The 17,378-nt window shown below is 34.4% G+C and overlaps 1 protein-coding gene across 1 annotated transcript; it reads left to right on the forward strand.

The window, feature by feature from the left end:
• The first annotated feature begins 265 nt into the window (after nt 1–265).
• Nucleotides 266–16,907, forward strand: LOC124358428 (sensory neuron membrane protein 1-like). Its single transcript, XM_046810725.1, has 9 exons — nt 266–451; nt 1,356–1,510; nt 3,557–3,716; nt 8,154–8,411; nt 9,594–9,808; nt 13,750–13,916; nt 14,086–14,204; nt 15,192–15,317; nt 15,729–16,907. Exons 1-9 carry the CDS (start codon nt 266–268, stop codon nt 16,863–16,865), a joined length of 2,523 nt encoding a protein of 840 aa, XP_046666681.1. The 3' UTR covers nt 16,866–16,907.
• The last annotated feature ends 471 nt before the right edge of the window (nt 16,908–17,378 follow it).

Below are 17,378 nucleotides of genomic sequence, written 5' to 3' on the forward strand. Positions count from 1 at the left end.
TTCGAGTGCAATCCCAGTAGCTTCCTGGTTCTCTCTCTACCTCTCAGCAATTTTTATTAGGTTCTTTTGATTAGTTCTTTTAATATTCATTTTAGTACTAACTCTTTTACTAACTAAAAGTACTTCATTTCTAATGGATCACAATTCGCATTTTTTCTTAATCGGTCACTGTAGTCATACAGGGTACTTGTACATATTAGGGAAAAACATATAGCAGATATGTGTTGATTGGCAGATAAACCAATTTCTCTCGTCCTCATTCACGATGATGTTTCCAGATTTCAGGATGATCAGTCCAGAGGCTATGCAGAGGATGACGACAAAGATGAAGGAGAGAGTTGTTAAAACACCTCCAGGAACATGGAGCAAGCTGGGTATTGGGGTGTTAGTAGGAGGAGTCGCCATAGGGTGGTTTGCATTTCCCTATGTGCTCGACAAAGTAGTGGCTTCAGTAAGTTAATTTGTGATATGCGTTACTTGAATACATGTTAATAAGAAATAAGTATTTCCAATTTAATGGAAGGTTGTACATAACATTTATTTCAAGATATTTGGATTTCATCTGTTTAAATGTGAAAGGTTGTAAATATTTTCAAAATCCCACTGATTAGAATAGTAAAATATTAGCATTTTAATTGTCTTGGGAGAAAATCCTTTAGCGATATTACAGGGCAGTTTTTCAACATTTCTTCAGTGATTCAAACTGAGAAACTCGAATTTTACGGACAGTATTCCATCAACAATATTATATTTTCAATAAAACTCATTTAAAATTTCATTTAAAATCCAAACTATGACAAAAAAGTAACTAAACATTCAAAAATAATATGTTAACCAAAAAACATAATAACCAGATCAAAGATCTTTCTTGGTCTCTTGGTTGTGTGTCAAAGATATACGTATATGGTTTTTATACTCCACATTGGTCAAAGTTTTAGTTAAGCAATTATTTATTATGGTGCTATGTCCTTTCATATATAGGCAATACACTATATGAAATATTTCACAGGGTTTGCATAATGCCACAGCAGAAAATGTGAAATGTACATTAAATTAACCATATAAATAATTTAAAAAAGTAAATACAAAAGAAAAAGAAGTACTGTAGTATAATTAAAAGTATAGAACATAATCAGTTGTGGCCTTATGATAAGGTTTAAATTAAATAAATATTTATTTATTCCTGTGTTATGAACAGTTTTGGAAGCAATAAAACATGTTCATATAAAATAATTGAAAATCCAACTTTTAGCCTTAAAAATTATAATTCTAAATAGCGGTAAATGAATTTTATTTCAATCAAAACAATTCAAGACTGGCGCTAACTTACCTGTGCTCTTTTGTTCTGATTTTAGCAAATTAACTTGGCACAGGGCAAAGACTCGAGAAAGCTGTGGGTTCAGCTGCCGCAGTTTGACTTCAACATTTATCTCTTCAACATCACCAATCCAGCTGAAGTAATGCGTGGAGCCAAACCTGCTCTCCAGGAAGTAGGCCCCTACTGTTACAAGTAAGATTACATTTACTAACATTAACAATATTAACGGGAAATATTATCGAGCTAACATCTTAGACATACATATATCTCATCTTGTTTTAAAGTAAAACCTGTGACTGCTTTTAGTATAAACCAAATTGTACTGTGTCTTAATAGAATTTTACGAACAGTGGCTTGGATTTAATGAATTACATATAATGACGGATGGAAAACCAAAAGGATACAACCCTAATACATAAAATTAAACATACATATTTGAGTAATGTTCTTCCAGGAAATCAGTCTAACACACAACTTGTCTACAATGTTTCACTTTATTGTGATAAACTTAACTCTTAATTTCTTATCTTTTGCGTATTTAAAATACACATGTTTAGTTGTTTGAGAATAAATGAATCTACCAATTATTGATGAAATGTAGTGCTTTTGGTTTTTATTACAAAAGTTCGTAAAAATTATGTTCTCCTTCCAAATCAAAGATTAAGAATGCAACTCTGAAACTAATTATATAACTATAGCTGATTTGAAGTTTGTATTATTTAAATGATACATTATTGTGTAAAAAATCACAAATTTGAATGTTATATTTAGAAAATGTTGGATGTAAGACGTCTAATACATTTGAAATTGAGATATTTTTCAAATAAGTAGTTTTTAGCATTAGCACGAACAAGGTATATTAAACAAGGTAGGAGTACCCACAAAATACGTGTTGGCGTAATGGGGTTCTTTGAGGTTGTATGCACAGTTTTAAGTCTATAGCTCCTTTCATTAAGTTACATGACGTGTAGCTATACTACATATTAAAACAACAACATGCAGTCAACAATAATATGACTGTACTCGGCTTTTTGACAAATTTATTAATTCTGCGATTTTATCCGTACCATATTGGTTACCTATAATACCAATGTAAAAATGTCCAGTAATGCTCAGCCAAATCTCATAGATGAACATCGAACTCGATGTTCCCTACATAAATATTAGTTCTATACCAAATTTCAATTCTGTAAGTCAGTTCTTTCTCGAGTTATCATGCGGATACACAGACAGATAGGCGGATACACAGACAGATAGGCGGATACACAGACAGATAGGCGGATACACAGACAGATAGGCGGATACACAGACAGATAGGCGGATACACAGACAGATAGGCGGATAAACAAACAGAAATACAATTCTTCAAACCCCTCGAGTAATGCTTCGCTAACGCTCGCCAATGAACATTTAGCTTATGAAATGAAACATTGAATACACTTGAGCACATATGAAAGGTAGATCTCGAAAAAATATAACATCCCCCATCAGATACAATTTAACTTTACGGTATTTGTACGTATTTGGTAATATGGAGCAATATTGAAGCCACAACCATCACTATTACGAAATGAATATTTTAAACTCGTTGTTTATGTATTTAATTGATAAGTTACTCTCTCTGTTTTACAAATGATATATAATAAATCCAGTTTTCTATTGTGAAAACGTGGTCTGATAAATATTTAAAAGCTGTAAGTTATATTTAATTTTATATGGATCAAACAATGTTTGGTAAACTGAAAACGTTTCCGCGAAAGGACTATTTCATTTATATTTATTTTTTTCATTAAATATTTCCGTTTACGTCAGAGTTAGTTTGTTCGGTTCCATAAGTTTACCAGTTCTAGCTCTTGTGCTTTTCGTGCACCCAGCTCATTGAGCCTCGTGATAAGTGAAATAAAGTCTTATATTGTCAATGTGACTTTAAATAATCACATTTTAAATATTCTATATTGACAACAAGTTATTTTAAGCAATATGAACTTCAATGGCAAACGTAACTTCTGTTTGGAAAAGTTCCGGAGCTGCAGGTTTTATGCAAGTCATTCAACATTTCTTCATGTTCTTCTCGTGTGTCTTAAAAACCACTAAATGTAACATTAACTGAAGTAGAATATACGACACTTGCATCATACAAATTCTTAGTTTGTTCAAAATGTATAATTAAATATACCATTATTCTATCCATGATGTATGAGTCTATTTTTATTTAATCTTGAAACATTTGTATTCAAGGGAGATTAAAGAAAAAACTGACTTCATCGAGGACCCCACCACAGACACGATATCCTACAGCGCCCGTAACACGTGGCATGTGAACCCTGAGTCTCCACTGTGCTCCACCTCCGGTCTGACGGGGGAGGAACTCCTGGTCGTGCCCAACATCCCCATGCTGGTCTGTGCTTTTATCCACTTTTTGTTGCTATAAGGGCAAAGCTACCCTTATTTACAAGAGAATTTATCTAACAAATGTTCAATGCTAAATTAATTGTTATACCATGAAAGCTACAAAGCACGAGATGTAATGTTGTACGGTAACACTTTGTATGCTAAAGCTCTGTTCTCCCTCACAATATCCAAAATATACGGTATAGAGATTTATGGTAAATCCAATTCATAATTTAGCTTTGATATTAATATCAGAGATATAAACTGTCGTAAAAATTGTATTGGACCGTCTGGTCCATTTTGAAACAGAATAAACCTATACAACGTAGTATAGAAAATCCGACTGATCATAACGAAAGAAATATCGCATAGACTGACTGCCTTTACACATTTTGAGCACAAAATCAATATCATCTCATAAAATCCAGAGAAACGCGTTTCAAAAAGTTTCAAGTCTCGATTACCTGTCTTTTTAAGAATTATCATACAGACGGACACACTGAGAAACTTACACAGCCTTTTTGAGCCCAAAAATTGGTAGTGATCTTTCTTGAACCTAGAGAAAACTATGAACCGACATTAAAACTTCTAGATTATTCAATGAAGTGTCATCACACAGACGGGCAGACGGACAGACGAACAGACTATATTTTGATGTTTTGACCCCCAAAATCAATATGGGATTTCCTTGTTTCAAATCTCCAGAACCTTCCTACCAATGTTTAATGCCCAGAGTACCAAGTTTCTAGTCTCGATGACCTATCTTTTAAGAGTTATCATTTATACGGATACACGGAGGAACTTGCACAGCCTTTTTGAGCCCAAAATCGGTAGTGATCTTTCTTGAACTTAGAGAAAACTATGAACCGACATTAAAACTTCTAGATTATTAAATCGAGTGCCATCACCCAGGAGGGCAGACGGACAGACGAACGGACTATATTTTGATGTTTTGACCCCAAAATCAATATGGCTTTTCTTGTTTCAAATGTCTAGAACCTTTCTACCAAGAGTTATCACCCAGACAGACAGACAGCGATATTAATTTTAAGAGAACGATGTAGTGCCCTTAATAATGTTAAATCAGTGTATCATACGTAATTCATTAAGTACATGATGTATTATAGTAGAACACATACACGTAAAGTATGAATACAAAAGCTGTTTTGTTTACCACAGATTTTCATCCTATTTATTGTTATCCTACCGTTCTATGCATGTGTTATAAGACAGACAATAATAGAGTCAACTCAAAGCACTTGAAATCTTTGTAACTAAGCATTAACCTTGAGGGTATAAAGTGACTTTATAAGACTCACATGTGTATTTTATTTGACAGTGTCTTTCTATCTTCTGTGAATAATCGTTTCATCTAGAATTCTAACAACAATTAGGTTCACAATAATAATTATTCAGGATTGGCCGAATACTCAGGGCTGTAACAAACATATGAGAGAGATTTATTTTACTAAGTATCGTCATGACACTCAATATTGTAAAAAAGAGCCCTTTGACTGTACATAATGTTTGATAGTTATTTTTCGTCACCATTTATCAATTACATTTTTGGAAAACCAAAGGTACTTTCAATCTGTTTTCTCTGGAATCCCATACGATGATTGACGAGATCATCATGTACCTTTAAAAAGCTATTTGGCTGCTATTTTACGTAAGTCATTAAGATTTTATATTTGTGTATGTTTGGTGTGATCAATACTTTTAAAATGGTATTCAATTTGATTTATGCTAGGGCCACCCTATAGATTGCGATTATGCAAAAACTGTTTCCAAGTTGTTGTTGATCACTTGGGTCAAGAAGATAACTTATTCCTAGAAGGACCTTCTTGCTACTTCCAGAGTGGCAGGATATTCAGGATGGGTAGGGTTGGGGGTATAGTATTAACAAATGAAGAATGCATCTGGGTCCAGGTAGTTTCACACACACACACACACACACACACACACACACACACACACACACACACACACACACACACACACACACACACACACACACACACACGCACGCACGCACACACACACACACACACACACGCACGCACGCACGCACGCACGCACGCACACACGTGTAGGGAATAGGATCGACCGCATTTCCGCACTGCCACCTAGTGTAATTCTCCAATCAAACACAAATCTTTGCTATTTGTAATGTTGTCCTAAAGTGATTAGTATATTATTTATGTAGTAAACATCATAACGAGAAAAACATCACCATCATCATACATCAAACAACATATAATACATGGAATTGTAGCAGAGTATTGAATACTCGTGAGTCTAAGACGTTAGTATATATCCTGGGAACACGACAGGTGCCGGTAGGTTACTATAACTAGTATCCGTGGGTGCCGGACTAGCTCAAACACTCTGCGCTCGTGAGCATGGAGGTGTGTGCTTGCGAGGCGACTACCTGGCTCTTCAGCTGCAGCCTCTATTTGATAATACTATAGTAGCCGCATGATGTAATCAGGATAGAGTCAATTCTCAGGACAATCTTAGTCATATAACATTAGAAGAAAAGGAATTCTAACACTGTTCGAGACTCTCCCAGTCAACGCGAGTAGGAGAGACCATATTCCTTCTCTTTAGGCTTATAAAACCCTTTAATACAATTACAACGGGAGCACCATCCACTCCAACAGGCATCGTCCACAGTAGACCTAGACCTACTGACCAGCTTTTTTACCCCAATATCTGGACATTACGGTTAGTGATGTGCCACTCCTGGACGTCCAATTGGTTGTCCAGGTGTAAGAGCCACATCGTTCTTTGCTATATCTAATTGCTGTAACCTAATTTCCACTGGCAGGTGAACCTATCCTGGGTTATTGAAAGTTGTATAATGTAAGAAAATTAACACCGTAGTTGTCAAATATCTAGGAATAAGGCCCAATAGTAGAGGACCCATGTTAAAAGTGTTTACTGTTGCTCTTAACAAATTATAGTTAATGCTTTTGTCTCATGTACACTATTGTGTTTGTGTTACACAGACTATAATGTTGAAAGTCACTCTGAATTCATAGCAGATTGAATACAATTGGGCATAATATAAATCATAATTATCAATTCCCATCTGTAAGTCGGTCTTTTCAAACCCGCGTTGGTGAAATTAACTAACAATATTTCGATACATTTAATCTGTGATTTGTTCCAAATGTAATTACATTTGATTAACTTTATTGTTTTTTTCTAGGCAAGTATCATTGTGGGCAACGTCATTGATAGTTGAATGACGTAATTTGGAACGATGGGAGCTATAATTAACGGGTAACGTCAATCAGTAACATTAACAATGAAATGAAACTGTAGCGGCTGTAATTTCAGTGGCAAATCATTTTGTGCAGTGCAGCGCTGAGCTGGTTGTTACATAGGTACCGTTCAGACAATGGCGCGTCGATTATTGGCTACGTCAATTATACTCAGGCTGCAGCTTAAGACACTGACGTATGAAGCGGTGATTATTGGCAAAGAAAAATTTAATTCTACTAATTAATAATTCTCGCAATTACATAATTTACTTTCATCATTCTATATAATAAACATATTCAACTTTGTTCTATTTGGCATTGAACGGAGCTTTATTTCACTCAGTATGATTAAGGCGGTGCAATAAAATTTGGGTTTGGAAAATATTGTTTTATGTTAAATTCATACCTCTTTAAAGTAATTTCCATGAACACAGAAGAAATAGAATAATTTTTTATCAATCCACCTGAAATTACAGGCATTTATATTAGGAAAAATAGGCAATTGTTTAATCAGGCCAAAATAAAAACAGCCGAATACAAAAATGTTATTTTTTACAGTAAGTACATGAGTTAGACTTTCAGGGAGAGACATGTTTTTGTATTCGTACTATGACTTAAAGAAATTATGCTTTGTACTTAAATCAAATTTATAAAAATTAAAATTTCTTATTATTTATAACGAAATTGGATTTTTATAAATATGAAAGTAGCCTATGTCACTCCCTAAGCTATAACTCAAGTACATGCTTTCAAATTATATTCAGCTGTTTTTATTGTACCTAATCACTAAATTGTCTAAATTTTCTATTTTAAATACTTTTAGTGTCATAAGAATACTTTATACTTTTTCTATATTCAAAGTAATTATCTAAGCTAAGAATTTGACATTGAAAAACTCAAAATCTATTGCATAACCGTAAACGTATTAATGCATTAAAACTGCTAAATTGAGTCTAAAAATTAAAAGATTATTTAAACTTAGTTGTTGTTATACATTATCCTCAACATATAAATTATATAACAATCAATATATTTTTCGAAATATTTAGATCTGTATAGTGATCTACATAAGGGTTGGGTCTTTTTTATATTACTATATATTATAACGTTGATAGTATTTTTTTTCTCCGTTGCATGCCTTGACTTGATATTAGTGTCACCCTGTATGTTTCCAGGCAATTCTGCTGATAGCTGAGAAAGACTTTCCACCACCCTTCCTGACTCTGGTTAACCAAGCGCTCCCAAACATATTCGGCAGGTTCACCGACATGTTCATGACAGTGTCGGCGAGACGACTGCTATTCGATGGTATTAAGATTAACTGTACTGCAGGCGCCCTCTATCCCAGGGCAGTGTGCATCGCTTTAAAGCAAAACTCGAGAGCCCTCAAAAAGCTCGGAAACAACATGTACTCTTTTTCGTTCTTTGGTGCCGTAAGTATAATGATGTGGCTGTATTTATTCTCATAGATATTTATAGGCAAAGGTCTAGAGATCTTATTACTAAATTATGAAAACATTATGTATAAAATAACATTGTTTTTCTCATGGAACAAAATTACATCGCCGAAGCATTTCCTTCAGTGTCCTCGGTTTTGTGTGTCAGCAGTTCCAGTGAACCTGACTTAGTGAAGTTGTCCAGTTTTATCATAGTTCAATATTATGAACTCCACATTATAGGGTTATCTTTATGTTAGAATAATAAATCGTAAAATTATAAAATTATAAAAAAGATCCTCACAACATATTAAATAGCAATTTAAAAAATAAAACAAATCCTATCTTTGAAAAAATATCAAACACAGAATCTTAATCAAAATTACAACTGTGTCATATAAGTTTAACATCTGTTTAAATAGTCGACAGGTGTATATTTATTTGTTTTGTTTATAATTTAATTAGAGGTTAATGTTCACACTGAAGATGGTTTATACCGAAACACGTGTCTGAAATAAAAGAATTTAAAAGGGTTTTAGTTTACGATTTATTATTCTAACATAGTTCAATAATATCGTATAAGTACAACACACGTCATTGCAAGCTTGTGGTGTGGCAAATAAACTATTTTCTGATGATTAATAATCGCTCGTGGAGTGATAAAAACGTTTTATACTTATTCTTTAAATACTTACTCTTAAAGGGATATTACTTTAAATCTTTTCAACTTTATTCCAATCATACATCTATTGAATCACCTCAAATATTGTAGTAATCATTCTACGCATACACGACGCGACGGTAGGCGTTACATATCTGCTTCACACACAACTGCGATTTCTAAAATACCCCATTCCCCAATTTTTCAAGATTATTGTAACTGATAATCGATATTACGTCACAGACGGCCAGAAAGGTGTATAAAATGTACATACGAGCATGGTCAAGAAATAGAATAAAAACACATATATTGTTGTTGCATTGCACTTAGAATATACTCGTATTAAATCTTGTTTGGTTTTATTCTATAATAAGTTCCATTAATAAATCTTCTCTATATCGTAACGTTCCGAAGCGTTTACTCCTAAATTTTTGATAAAATTGTAGTACATTAAAAACAAAACCAATTTTATAGTTTACGATATCTCATCTTGCAAGTGTCATTTGTTTCCTATTTAGAAAAACAACACACTGGAAGAGTTCCGGTACACAGTTAAGCGAGGGACAGAGGATGGGCAGGAGATAGGGCGCTTGGTGGCCGTGGACGGCAAGCCAGAGCTCACGTTCTGGAGAGGAGAGTGCAATAAGATCCAGGGCACAGACGCCTCCGTCTTCCCGCCCTTCCGCCAAATGGAGAACGGGAGTCTGACCGCCTACTCCAGCGAGCTATGCAGGTCACCCACATATATTTGCTTTCCTTTAAACCTCAATACCTTTCAAACATATATACTGAAGTGATTCGTATAAATTAAGAGAAGACAAGAAAATTTAGTATTTGACTATTGTTGGTGCAATCTGAAACCAATGTTATAGGGTTAATTGTAATACATCATCAATTGAATTTTCTCTATGTCTATCTTTCCTAATGCATTAGTGAGGTTTAATTGGACTAGATTATACATCCACACCCAAGACACTTTTCAGAAAAATTCTAACTTAATCTGGGCATTTATGCACATGCAATCAAAGAAGTCTATAAAAAATATTTAGACCTAATTATAGAATCAAAAAAATATATCAAAAGTATTAATACTTATATTGCAATATATTTTTAATAATTTATTAGAATAATCGTTTTTTGGGTTATGGCCAGGCCACAATTATTTACTTTCTGCTATCAGTCTTATTTCTGTTCATTCTAAACTTAGGATGTTCTGACTGTTGGACTTATTGACTGTTTCCATTTCAGCGTAAGAAACGCTAAACCTCCTCGTGGTTTTGGCTAGCGATTGACTTTAGTTTGGTTTTTAGTCAAAAGGTGGTTACTGTGCTTCCTAGGTTGAGTGGCGATGTCATATTTCAATACTTAGCTAGTCTAAGAAGCTATAAAAATGTCTCGTCCCTGGCCAAAGACGAGTTGTTATAGTTTCGTTTCAATTTGAACTTAGCAGATTTTCTGTCGTTCTCTTGTTTGTAATTTATTTGAGTCATCAGTTGAATTATGGTACATTAATCCAATCCCTGTGGTGTGTCGGGGTAAAATCTTTAGAAGTCACAATATCCCAGTCTGCAGTATTTGTGCACACCATATAAGTGTCTCGGATCCATGGAGGCCTAACGTAAATAATACTTTAAAGCAAGTATTTTTAATTACTGCAAATTTTCTGGGCATTTTTGGTTTAGGGATAACAAAACTCCAGTCTGTGAATGAAAATCTATCTCCCTAAGCCTATCGGTCTTTCATTATAATTTAATTTATTTCAGTAGCTTCTTCCCCTTCAGTAGATCATTTATGAAAGAATGATTATAATTACTGAGTCATATGATTTGGAATTAAGGAGTATGAGAAAGGTTCAAGGCTCACTGAGGTCGGTGTGAATTATTGTAACATCTGGAAACAAGGTTAGTCTAAAACAAGAGTTAAAATTACCTCCACAGTTTCAATTGCCATTGCGACATATACGGATCAGCAAGAAAATAGAAGGCTCTGTTCATAACAAGATGTCTAGCGTCACTGAGAAGACTGTTAGTAGCATTTTCACAGGATTCTGCAGGACACAAGCTGCGGTAACCGGGCTATCTAAAATTCGTCTCAAATAACTAGATGGAATGTAACTTAAAATAGTTCATAGTCCAAAGATCCGCATAAGTGCCTTTTTAAGGTGACGTAATCGATTTTCTGGTTGAATATCTTTTATTATTTGTTAAACAAACTTTTGCAAGCAATGCCTTTTAAATACATTTTTCTGCAGACGGGAAACAGTTATTTTACTATCTCACGAAGAGTTGTAAGCATGAGTTTAGTTGTATCTTATGATCTGGCTCAAAAACTCTGTGGAATTTAAGAATATGAATTTTAGACAGTCCTTCTTCGGTATAACATTTCTTCTCGTTTTATGACGTCAAAAAGACTGTGTGAGTTTTCATGACAGATGACAGGAGGGAATTACGTGTTTTCAGTCACATACGAATTCAGTTCTTTTAAAAAAAGTGTTATTAAAAATAATTAATTTCTTGTATTGTCTTTCATTTAAAATATTACATTAAGCCAAATATCGTTAAAAATAACGTCACTTCCAGAAGTTATAATTAATGAGCATTGTGTAAAAAAATAACGTTTTTATCTTCAGCCATTTATTTACGCCTGGTTATGAAATTGCACATATTATGTAGTTCTAATTTCCTAATTCCTCTTAAATAGTACAAGGAATTTGTTTATGCCTATCCAGTCTTCAGAGAAGTATCTTCTATAATTTTAACATGAAGATCATTTTAACTATAAACCGAATGAACCATCTTAATGTGTCGGAGATTTGTTCTATAATAACCATAAATATATAATTATCATAGGAAGCTACAGTGATGAGTGATAGCTACAGTGATGAGTGATAGCTTCACTATTCAGTGCCAGAATATGGGTTTCAGTACTGTCTACATTTCCGAACACGACTGGCTATCGTCTGACCGTATGCCAGTCTCCATCATGCCATACAATGTCATTGTATACAAAGCTGACAGGAAGTACTAAGCCAACTGCACAAAGATAAGCGGTTTCGTGTTCGCTGTTGCAATAGATGTAGTTACTATCAGGAGATCTACAGATATTCTCCGGAAGTGTCTGAAACGTTCTTGTGATTATTCATTTCTCTTTTATCTTATTCAATCATTTAGTTCGAACTCTTCGCTGATGGGAGGAATTTACGTAATAAAACGTAGTATCTTGATCATATTTGACTTTATAATAGTGTATGACAACAATTTAACCCACATTATCATAATGGTACATATATAGGACACTTGAATTATGGTTTGTTTACTGTCTTTAGTAATGCTAGCTCAATACTCTACACTCAGCAGGCAAATGTGAGTTTATGGTCCTGATTGTGACTAATATATCTGCTGCTTTACTCCTGGATATTTTAAAGGCTACAACAGGTTTTAGGAGGACTTCTAGAGGACAAATAAATCTGCTTATTGCAATAGCAGTCATGACAGAATTTCAGAGAGGTGTTTTTATTTGTCACGAATCATAACCTCTGTTCGCAAACCACTAAGATCCAAAAATGGATGTATTTAAATTATTCTCCAGTATAAATTGAGCCTTTCAACTCGACCACTGCCATAACGTTTAATATATTCAGACAATACTCACAGGTGCAGTATTTGTATGAATCCGTTAGCCAGGTGCAACCAATGACAATTTTAAGATGGCGGCAATTCGTATTTTTGCAAAAATAACATAACTCTACTATTTATCAACGTAGGCTCAGATATTATGCATAGTAGAACAAGATGGAAATGTATTTAGAACTAGTTCATTTACAACATTGGTTCTGAGATAAAGGTCGTACAAAATGATAAGAAGTAAACAATAACTTCTAATCCTTACAGCTGAATAATCGTTTATTAGGGTTTCAAGATTATGTAGTTATATGAAGAAACCAACCTTTCTTCAGTTATGACAAATTTTTCCTTCTAAACTAATAATGAATCTGCACCTTCAGTTCGATATTTCCAGGTAACAGCTACGCGTGAAATCTACTTCGCTTTTGGCTACGCCGAAAGGGATATAAATTATTAAAGTTTATTAATTATTTTAATATATCCCAACTCCATCAAAGCCAGACTTTCCTAGACCTCATCATTACGAACAACAACTGATTCCCTACGCAGGTTAATAAAGATAAAGATTACTCCTGTGACAGTTGTAACTGACACCTGAGGAATTCTCCTGCCCTTCAATATTACTACTTTTTGAATTGAGGTTATTTAGGTTTGTACTACAAGTTTCCACCTCATAACTGGGGATTTTCCTTCCCCCTTTCAGTCTACAATGCAGTTTAACATTTTAATCCAACAAATACTGTGTTTTTGAAGAATAATAGTCACATTTTTTTATTCAACCATGACTAATTCAAATTTTTTTTCGGACAGGATACCAATTCACACGGTACACGATAGTGGAAATTGATTAATCCAAAACAAATGTGTTTTTCTGTTTGGTGTAATAACACTCACAAAACCTAAAATACCAAATCTGCCTTTTTCGTTACAATTTGCTTTTTGTAAACCCCAAGTTCTAGGACAGGCACTCAGTAATTAGTTCACTTCACCTTTTTTACATATTAATAGAGTTAGACCTATGACTCTAAAAAATATTGATTCATGTATCCAGGGTGCTCTTTGGAGTATACGAGGGACAGCTGGTGTACAAGGGGGCGACAGGGTACGCCTACACCGTCAGCTTCGGCGACACAGAGAGCAACCCAGGCGATCGCTGCTTCTGTCCAGCGGACGATCGCTGTCGCAAGAAAGGAGTCCTAGATACTCTCAAATGCCAAGGTTACTACGCAGTTTGCCTTATTTTAGACAAATTAGAAAAATACTTTTTTTATGAACTAGTCATACTCGAATAATAAATTTACTCGTACTCACAAGAAAATTTAGATATGTATTAGTAAACTCTACTTTAGGAAAACTTTTCTTATTTCTTAAATTATATTTGTTGAAGGAGCACCCTTGGTCGCCTCTCATCCCCACTTCTACCTGGGGAGTCAAGTTTACATCAGTGGTGTGACCGGGCTCAGCCCAGAAAAGGAGAAACACGGCATCCTGATCGTCTTGGAGCCGGTACTCATACAATTTTACTTTATAGCACTCATTAACTACACATTATACACGCCAATAAACAGCAACATGTATTGAATAATTACACGAATATTACTCATACATCCTCTTGAAGAAGTTTTATGGCAATGTCAGTTAGCTAATTAAAACAGCTAAAATATATTTTTCTATTGAGTGTCTTACCGCAATACTAGCCCTTCCTTTAATTGAAGTTTATTATTGACAATGGATTATTTAAAAGGTTAGCAGGATTTTAGACATTACGAAACGATGTTACAAAAATAGAACATTACGTTTCAAAGATTTAAGTCTATCTTCTTATTCAGTTGTCAAAAAACTTGACGTAAGGTTATACAATAGTAAAGAACCCGAGAACCAATCTGCATTGCATACGCAGATTGTTTTTTTTTTTTTTTTTTTTTTTTTTTTTTTTTTTTGTAAACTCGATAATGGAGTTTCTCCTAAGAAATAAATTTATCGTCAGCCGCGTTTATTTTTGTAAGTGTCGAAATGTTATATCAAAAACAGCAAACAATGAACTTTTTTTTTCAGATCACATTTTTTAACTTGATACTCTTAAAACTAATCGTCAGACATATAAAAGTATGTTTTATTGGTGGCTACGATACAACGAAAATCCTTTATATGGTTACCTGGATTTGATTTAACTTTAATTTTCTTTTCTTATGGTTGTTTTTCAGTGTATCGAGTCCGAAAACGTGATCTGATAAAACAATTATTGTTTGCTATTATTAAACCTTTAGATACTTCTCATTTATATCCAATCAAAGCTATCGTAAGAAAACGATTAATTTCTTTTAGGGGAACTACTCTGTCTATTTCACGAAAAACTATAGTATGTGCTAGTAAAACGAAAATGCGTTCTAGGCTCCTGGAGTATTAAGCTTGGTCAAATCAATAAAAAGTAAAGTAACATTTTTAAATGTTTAAAAACTAATTTTTGTTCCCATCTCAACCACTTTCCCTCAGATCAGCGGAACGCCTCTGATAGTCCGCAAGAGACTGCAGTTCAACATCGAGCTGAAGCCGATCCGCTACGTGACGGTGACTCAGCGCCTGCGACCCACGCTGACTCCCCTTCTCTGGGTTGAGGAGGTAAACATTTAGAATGGTTAGGAGGCATGTAGGTGGTGCATCGTTTATACATGATGTTATATTAAATTTATTTTCCTTATTTATATTTTGATGTGGTTAAAAACCACATTAAACTTGTTGTATTTTTCGCCAAACCAATTTATTTTCTATTCAACAACTGAGGTGCTGCTACACGTTAGAGTTATTACATTATTCTAGAAATACAATCAAAATATGATAGCGACCTATATTTTCCAATACACTTTTAACCTGTATTGCACGAAAGTAATTTTTCAACTAGAAGTTGAGTTCATGAACCCTTTAAATACCATTCCTTATAACTTATAGATTCCGATGTTTGCATTTAATTTTCTCAATGTCGAACCTTTAATCATTAATTTTTAGCTAACATTTACTTTTATTTCTGTGTAGAACTTGGACTTGGATGACAACCTAATGGGTCTCCTGGAGGCCTCCCTGTTCCGACCTATCAGAGCTGTGGATGTGATCAAGTGGATGTGCGTGGTGGCAGGGATCGGGCTGGGGATAACCGCTGCCGTCCTCAAGTTCCGCCAGAACAGGAGAGACAAAGTACACGTCCTCAGTGGAGAAGCTGGACCGGACTTCGACCACGAGGTGGAACCAAACCCCAATCTCAAACCTGAGGATCAAGACGGAAATAAAAATATTGACCCTTCCTTTATTAACTTCGAGAATTCTAAACCTTTAAAGAACGAAGTCAACCAAAGTCTCTCTGCTGTTTCACTGATGAAAACCGTATCGACGATGACGTCAGCAAACGGAAAATCTGGTAGAGTCCATTCGATTGAATCCCAAACACCGACTTTAAATGGAATCACGACGAATGGTTTTGGACCGAAAAATCCTCCGAAATCATTAGATCTTTACGTGTCTCTTGCAAATCACGATCACTCGAACACAGACACTCGTCAATCCAATGAACAAAACGAGACTCTTCAAAACGATTCAAAAAATCAAATAAGTGTTATCTCAATGCCAAAAATGGCTGAAGATTCGCAGGAATCTTCACCAAAATTATCTCCCAAATTACCCTTTTCCTCCTCTCCATCGCAATATGATCTTCAAAATGAGACATCCATGATATCTTCGTTTCCCCCAATTTCTAATCCGCGTCTAGATTCCCCTCTGTTATCTAATAAAGACAGACCAACTTTGAGTGAGGATTTTGTGCACAAAGAATCCTTACAAAATCCATTAACCCGTTTAGAGACACCCCTTGAAGAGAGTTCAACATTATCTGAGACTGGAAGTACAAAACCCATTTCTCCTAACAGTGGGGAAGAGTTATTCAATACAAATGAGGCCCATGTACAGTCTGGAGTAACTGAATCACCCTTACCCTCCATAAATACCGACGACATCAGAGCTGATAAAGATGAGAGATATGACGCTAACGTGAAACGTGAAGACACATTAACTGACGTATCTGATGTAACACATCTAGCGACGGAAGAAGACATTAAAGCTGTAGAATCCGACATCCAAAAACTTATGTCGGAAATTGCAGAATTGATACCAAGGAATTAAAACCATTTTAAATTATAAATACATAACATACCTTACCTTAAAACACTGTTGAAGTATGTCTGTAAAAGTATTAAAGTTTTATAGTATTTACTACTAGGTTAAGTAATTAGAGATGGGATAGAGCCATGTATTTTATTAATTGAAAGAGAATAATAAATATTTTTTTACTAGTGGTGTGTTTTTTTCTAGATCAATGTTTAAGCATTTCTTTACCAGCGACGTTGATAATATTTCGTGTACGCTCCGAACAAAGGTAATAGAAACCAGTGACTAATATCCAATATAATAACAACTTACATAAATCTTGTAAAGTTGATAACATTTTGTTTTTAAAATAAAATTAGTTAATGTGTCATTATTTTGTTACGTTTCTCAATTCATACCAAAGGTTAAATACTCAGTAGACCTTAAAATTTAGACCGTAACATTTAAAATTTTCTAATGCAGATTAATCTTGTACGTTCTGAAATATTTATTTTTCTAGAAACCTATGTTACCTTAAAATATAATTAA

This window comes from Homalodisca vitripennis, chromosome 3 (genome assembly GCF_021130785.1).
Source record: "Homalodisca vitripennis isolate AUS2020 chromosome 3, UT_GWSS_2.1, whole genome shotgun sequence".
NCBI lineage: Eukaryota > Metazoa > Arthropoda > Insecta > Hemiptera > Cicadellidae > Homalodisca > Homalodisca vitripennis.

Excerpts from the sequence above, each read along its gene's own strand:
- LOC124358428 (XM_046810725.1), top strand. The coding sequence starts at position 266 with ATGATGTTTCCAGATTTCAGGATGATCAGTCCAGAGGCTATGCAGAGG. Across the intron at positions 13,917-14,085 it reads AGATACTCTCAAATGCCAAG|GAGCACCCTTGGTCGCCTCT; the intron begins GTTACTACGCAG and ends TATTTGTTGAAG. Across the intron at positions 14,205-15,191 it reads TCCTGATCGTCTTGGAGCCG|ATCAGCGGAACGCCTCTGAT; the intron begins GTACTCATACAA and ends ACTTTCCCTCAG.